We start from the raw sequence: 6,459 nt of genomic DNA on the forward strand, positions 1-6,459 counted from the left end.
TCCTGCCATCAAACCTAATCATGTTTATCTGCATCACCGTCTCTACATCAGCTCACTTGGATTTCTCTTATAGACACTCTTTACCCTGTGGATCTAGTCTTTGATAAAGACTTCAGAATTTAAGTTCAAAGCATTTGAGCACTATTATATGTTTTCTATTTTAAGTATGTTTCATATAAATACATATACACATAAGTAATTATTTGAACTTTAGATATATATATCTAGAAGTATGCCGATTAGAGCACTTTCACTGTTTGGGCTACTTGATGTCATCCACAGTTATGATATAATTGTCACTGGATCTATGTCAGGAATTCTGCAGTATTCGCTGAGTTTATAATGAGTCATTATGTATGTATATATGATTCATTATATCTATATATATATCTATATATATATATATATATATATATATATATATATAGAGAGAGAGAGAGAGAGAGAGAGAGAGAGAGAGAGAGAGAGAGAGAGAGAGAGAGTTTACGAAAAAACAAAAGACGAAGACAGGTGGTGTACAAAACAAACAGATGTATTAGTATAACACTCAGGAATAGAAAAAGTCTTTTACGTTTCAAGCCTACTCTCTTCTACAGGAAGAGACACTGAAAAAACAAGGAGAGAAAAAATGTGTGTAGTGGCTAACGATCTATCATATATAATATATATATATATATATATATATATATATATTATATATATATATTATATAGCAAGTTTTTTATTATAATTATAATTACTGGTATCCTTATAGATTACTATATTTTATATCTTATATCTTATATATAAAGAATAATATGTATGTTATTGTAATTATCAGTTTAGTAAATAAATATAAAGTTAACATAATTTAATGTCTAAAAGTTGATGAACCTCCCATTGTTCTCCTCCATTGTCTTATTTGCTATATAAATTAATGGTTAAATATCTCTTTACCTTCACCCATTTTGTACACTGGGTAATGTAAGTGCATTGCAATAAAAAACACTTGTGTATTAATAATTGGGTATTCTACCAGCAGTATATTGGATAGATATTATCCCTTAGTGGGTTGGATTCACAACCCCTAACTTTCTTGGATATATATATATAGCGTAGGCTCGAAACGTTAAAGACTTGTGTTATTTATATTTCCTGAGCGCCATACTAATACAATTGTTTGTTTGTTTTCCACCTGCCTTCGTCTTTTGTCTATTTTCATAAAGCTTCCCGTTATATTATAATATATATATATATATATATATATATATATTATATATATATATATATATATATATATATATATATATATATATATATACATACATACATACATATAAATACATACATATATATAAGGCGGCGAGCTGGCAGAAACGTTAGCACGCTGGGCGAAATGCCTAGCGGTATTTCGTCTGTCGTTACATTCTGAGTTCAAATTCCGCTGAGGTCGACTTTGCCTTTCATCCTCTCGGGGTCTATAAATAAAGTACCAGTTTCGCACTGGGGTCAATGTAATTGACTTAATCCCTTTGTCTGCCCTTGTTTAGCCCCTTGTGGACGGTAAAGAAATAATACATATATATATATATATATACACACACACACACATATACATATAAAATATATATATATACATATATATGTCCATGTACACGCACACACATATATGTAAAACAAAACAACAAAACTTCTCGTAAACCATTATGAACTGGTAGCACGTAGCACACTTTTGCCTAATTGCTTTAGATGCCTATGTGGCTGCAACCAAATATAGACATCCTCTCGGCCTTTGTTGCTCTTGACCCAATGGAGTATCCAGGATGTGACACTTTGTGAAAGAGAAAACTATGCCAGCACTGGGATGGTATTCATTTTCATTTGTGTAGATTGGAGCAATATGAAATGAAGTACTTCGCTCAAGAACACACAACATGTAGCTTGGTGTTGGGACTGGACCCACAACCTTATTTTTGCAAGTCCGTCCCCATAACTATAAGGCTACCGGCCTCCACATATGATATATTCATAAGTATGTGTGTTTGACCCTTTAACATTTAAACCGGCCGTATCCGCCCAAAAGTATTCTGCCTGTTTTATGTTCAAACTGGCCAGATCTGGTCTCTCACACCAACCCTACAATGTCATTTTAAAAATTAACAGCTACCTCATCAAAATCTCATCGCTATAAGATAATGCCTGTTTTATTTTCATACTGGCCAGATCTGGTCTCTCACACCAACCCTACAATGTCATTTTAAAAATTAACAGCTACCTCATCAAAATCTCATCGCTATAAGATAATGCCTGTTTTATTTTCATACTGGCCAGATCTGGTCTCTCACACCAACCCTACACTATCGATTTAAAATTTACAGCTACCTCATCAAATTCTCATAGCTACAAGATAATGTATGATTAGTTCAAAACAAAGTGGATGAAAAAGCATTAATTTTGGTAGAATAATGCAAACACTAAAGGGTTATATATATGTGTATGTGTGTACAAATATATGCACACACACACACACACATACATACACACGCACACACAGATAGTTATTGAATGAGAGTTGTATAATTGATGTACACTCCCGCTATGTTGACACAAGTGTGATAAATGCTTGCCACAAAAACGCATGACATCATTTCGACTGCAATCAGCAATCTGAAAGCAAAACGCTGTACAATGTAACCTTGACTGTCTTGCACTAAATATAGAAGTTGTGTACTAAATGCATAACCTTTTGTAACGACCCAAGCCCCTCCGCTTTTATTAGATATTTTATTATTCATACAGAAAATATATTCGATTCATAAGTACAAAAACGCTCTGCACTCTTTGTATTGAGGATCTTATAAAACCAATTTCATGTGCATATACGTATGTGTTGTTGATGATGATGTTGTTGTTTAGCCCAAGGTCAGATCTGATTCAAGTAGACCTCTGATCAATTGACATTCCAACAGTGACCATCCATTCTTGTATTCTAACATAGTTTATTTAAGAGTATATTGTCAAATCAAATATACCTTTTTCATTTTACTTGTTTCAGTCACTAGACTGTGGCCATACTGGGGCACCGCCTCAAGGGATTTTAGTTGAACTAATCAACCCCAGTGCTTAGAATTAATTCACCCTCTCTGTAATGCTAATAAGCAGGAATTGAGACCCACCTCGTTGTGATTAACAATGGATAAATTTGTCTTCTGTGAGTATGTAATCCCTCATCATATCTCTGGAAATTCATATGTGCTCTATGGATTAGGTCACCTTCTCTGTGATGCTATTAGAACTTTTTTAAAATTCTGTGATAAGACTGTACATCATCTTTAAAGAACTTTAATGAACTTTGGAAATCTGTTTATGTTACTTAATTATCTACATTACTTCATGAGTATAGCCTCAACCACTAGGATGTCTAGAGAACTCACATGTATTTTAGCTGATGAGTACGGGACACGTTTATATGCTGTAATTTTTACAACTTTTAATAAAGCCTGTCCTTGTATGAAACGATTGTACTAAAAACCTATCCATTCTTGTTGCTTCTTTCTCGCTTATAATCACCCCACATTACTGTATTGTTAAAACAGTATAGTTTTTTTTGGTGCATCTAAGTTAGGTACCATATTCAAGTAAATTCATTTAAATTAACTTGAATCTTTATTGCTTTTTGTATATATATATATATATATATATATAGCAAGTTTTTTATTATAATTATAATTACTGGTATCCTTATAGATTACTATATTTTATATCTTATATCTTATATATAAAGAATAATATGCTCTATGTATGTATGTTATTGTAATTATCAGTTTAGTAAATAAATAAATAAGTTAACATAATTTAATGTCCAAAAGTTGATGAACCTCCCATTGTTCTCCTCCATTGTCTTATTTGCTATATAAATTAATGGTTAAATATCTCTTTACCTTCACCCATTTTGTACACTGGGTAATGTAAGTGCATTGCAATAAAAAACACTTGTGTATTAATAATTGGGTATTCTACCAGCAGTATATTGGATAGATATTATCCCTTAGTGGTTGGATTCACAACCCCTAACTTTCTTGGATATATATATATAGCGTAGGCTCGAAACGTTAAAGACTTGTGTTATTTATATTCCTGAGCGCCATACTAATACAATTGTTTGTTTGTTTTCCACCTGCCTTCGTCTTTTGTCTATTTCATAAAGCTTCCCGTTATATATATATATATATACATACATACATACATATACATATAAATACATACATATATATAAGGCGGCGAGCTGGCAGAAACGTTAGCACGGTGGGCGAAATGCCTAGCGGTATTTCGTCTGTCGTTACATTCTGAGTTCAAATTCCGCTGAGGTCGACTTTGCCTTTCATCCTCTCGGAGTCTATAAATAAAGTACCAGTTTCGCACTGGGGTCAATGTAATTGACTTAATCCCTTTGTCTGCCCTTGTTTAGCCCCTTGTGGACTGTAAAGAAATAATACATATATATATATATATATATATACACACACACACACACATATACATATAAAATATATATATATACATATATATGTCCATGTACACGCACACACATATATGTAAAACAAAACAACAAAACTTCTCGTAAACCATTATGAACTGGTAGCACGTAGCACACTTTTGCCTAATTGCTTTAGATGCCTATGTGGCTGCAACCAAATATAGACATCCTCTCGGCCTTTGTTGCTATTGACCCAATGGAGTATCCAGGATGTGACACTTTGTGAAAGAGAAAACTATGCCAGCACTGGGATGGTATTCATTTTCATTTGTGTAGATTGGAGCGATATGAAATGAAGTACTTCGCTCAAGAACACACAACATGTAGCTTGGTGTTGGGACTGGACCCACAATCTTATTTTTGCGAGTCCGTCCCCTTAACTATAAAGGCTACCTGCCTCCACATATGATATATTCATAAGTATGTGTGTTTGACCCTTTAACATTTAAACCGGCCGTATCCGCCCAAAAGTATTCTGCCTGTTTTATGTTCAAACTGGCCAGATCTGGTCTCTCATACCAACCCTACAATATCGTTTTAAAAATTAACAGCTACCTCACCAGAATCTCATCGCTACAAGATAATGCATGATTAGTTCAAAACAAAGTGGATGAAAAAGCATTAATTTTGGTAGAATAATGCAAACACTAAAGGGTTAAATATATGTGTATGTGTGTACAAATATATGCACACACACACACACACACATACATACACACGCACACACAGATAGTTATTGAATGAGAGTTGTATAATTGATGTACACTCCCGCTATGTTGACACAAGTGTGATAAATGCTTGCCACAAAAACGCATGACATCATTTCGACTGCAATCAGCAATCTGAAAGCAAAATGCTGTACAATGTAACCTTGAGTGTCTTGCACTAAATATAGAAGTTGTGTACTAAATGCATAACCTTTTGTAACGACCAAAGCCCCTCCGCTTTTATTAGATATTTTATTATTCATACAGAAAATATATTCGATTCATAAGTACAAAAACGCTCTGCACTCTTTGTATTGAGGATCTTATAAAACCAATTTCATGTGCATATACGTATGTGTTGTTAATGATGATGTTGTTGTTGTTTAGCCCAAGGTCAGCTCTGAGTCATGTAGACCTGTGATCAATTGACATTCCAACAGTGACCATCCATTCTTGTATTCTAACATAGTTTATTTAAGAGTATATTGTCAAATCAAATATACCTTTTACATTTTACTTGTTTCAGTAATTAGATTGTGGCCATCCTGGGGCACCGCCTTAAGGTATTTTAGTTGAACTAATCAACCCCAGTGCTTAGTTTCTTTTTAAGTATGGTACTTATTCTATCAGTCACTTTTGCCGAACCACTAAGTCACAGGGACGTAAACACACCAACACCAGTTGTCAATCAGTGGGGGGGATACAAAGACACACAAACACATGCACACACACACACACACAACACACACATATATGATGGGCTTCTTTTGGTTTCTTTCTTCAAAATCTACTCACAAGGCTTTGGTCAAATCAAGGCTATAGTAGAAGACCACACCGCTCAGCTACATTGATGCTACTGGCTGAGACACACAACATACAACATGAAGTTGGGAACTTACCAAAGCTGTTGAGGGACCGAGGTTCCTGGCAATACCCGATGAAGTACATCTTGGCTACAACCACTTAAAGAAAAAAAAGGAAAAGGAATAGGAGGGGGGATCACATTTGTTGGTAAAAAGTTATACAAATGCAAAACCAACCACTATCTTATTATATCTACATTGATATTTACAGGAATACAATGGCAAAGAAATGTACTACATAGACAATGGACCATACATGTACTCACTCCAATTACTGGTACACCACTACAATATGAGGTCTGATGGACTTCCCTGTTTACTTAAGTACGGTCTGTCAGTAGGTAAGTATCATACAAGAGACTCAACTCTATAT

The 6,459-nt window shown here is 34.2% G+C and overlaps 1 protein-coding gene across 3 annotated transcripts in view; it reads left to right on the forward strand.

Moving 5' to 3' along the window:
* Window positions 1-6,459, forward strand: part of LOC115222174 (tyrosine-protein kinase HTK16) — a 94,543-nt gene that overhangs the window by 68,745 nt on the left and 19,339 nt on the right. For all 3 annotated transcript variants that reach the window (XR_005002971.1, XR_005002972.1, XM_029792320.2), the window contains exon 10: window positions 6,298-6,427. Coding sequence is in view for 1 of the 3 variants with exons in the window: in XM_029792320.2 (XP_029648180.1) it covers window positions 6,298-6,427 (130 nt within the window). In the remaining 2 variants the exon portion in view is untranslated. The remainder of the gene's footprint in view (window positions 1-6,297; window positions 6,428-6,459) is intronic.

This window comes from Octopus sinensis, linkage group LG19, assembly GCF_006345805.1.
Source record: "Octopus sinensis linkage group LG19, ASM634580v1, whole genome shotgun sequence".
In the NCBI taxonomy this organism is placed as follows: domain Eukaryota; kingdom Metazoa; phylum Mollusca; class Cephalopoda; order Octopoda; family Octopodidae; genus Octopus; species Octopus sinensis.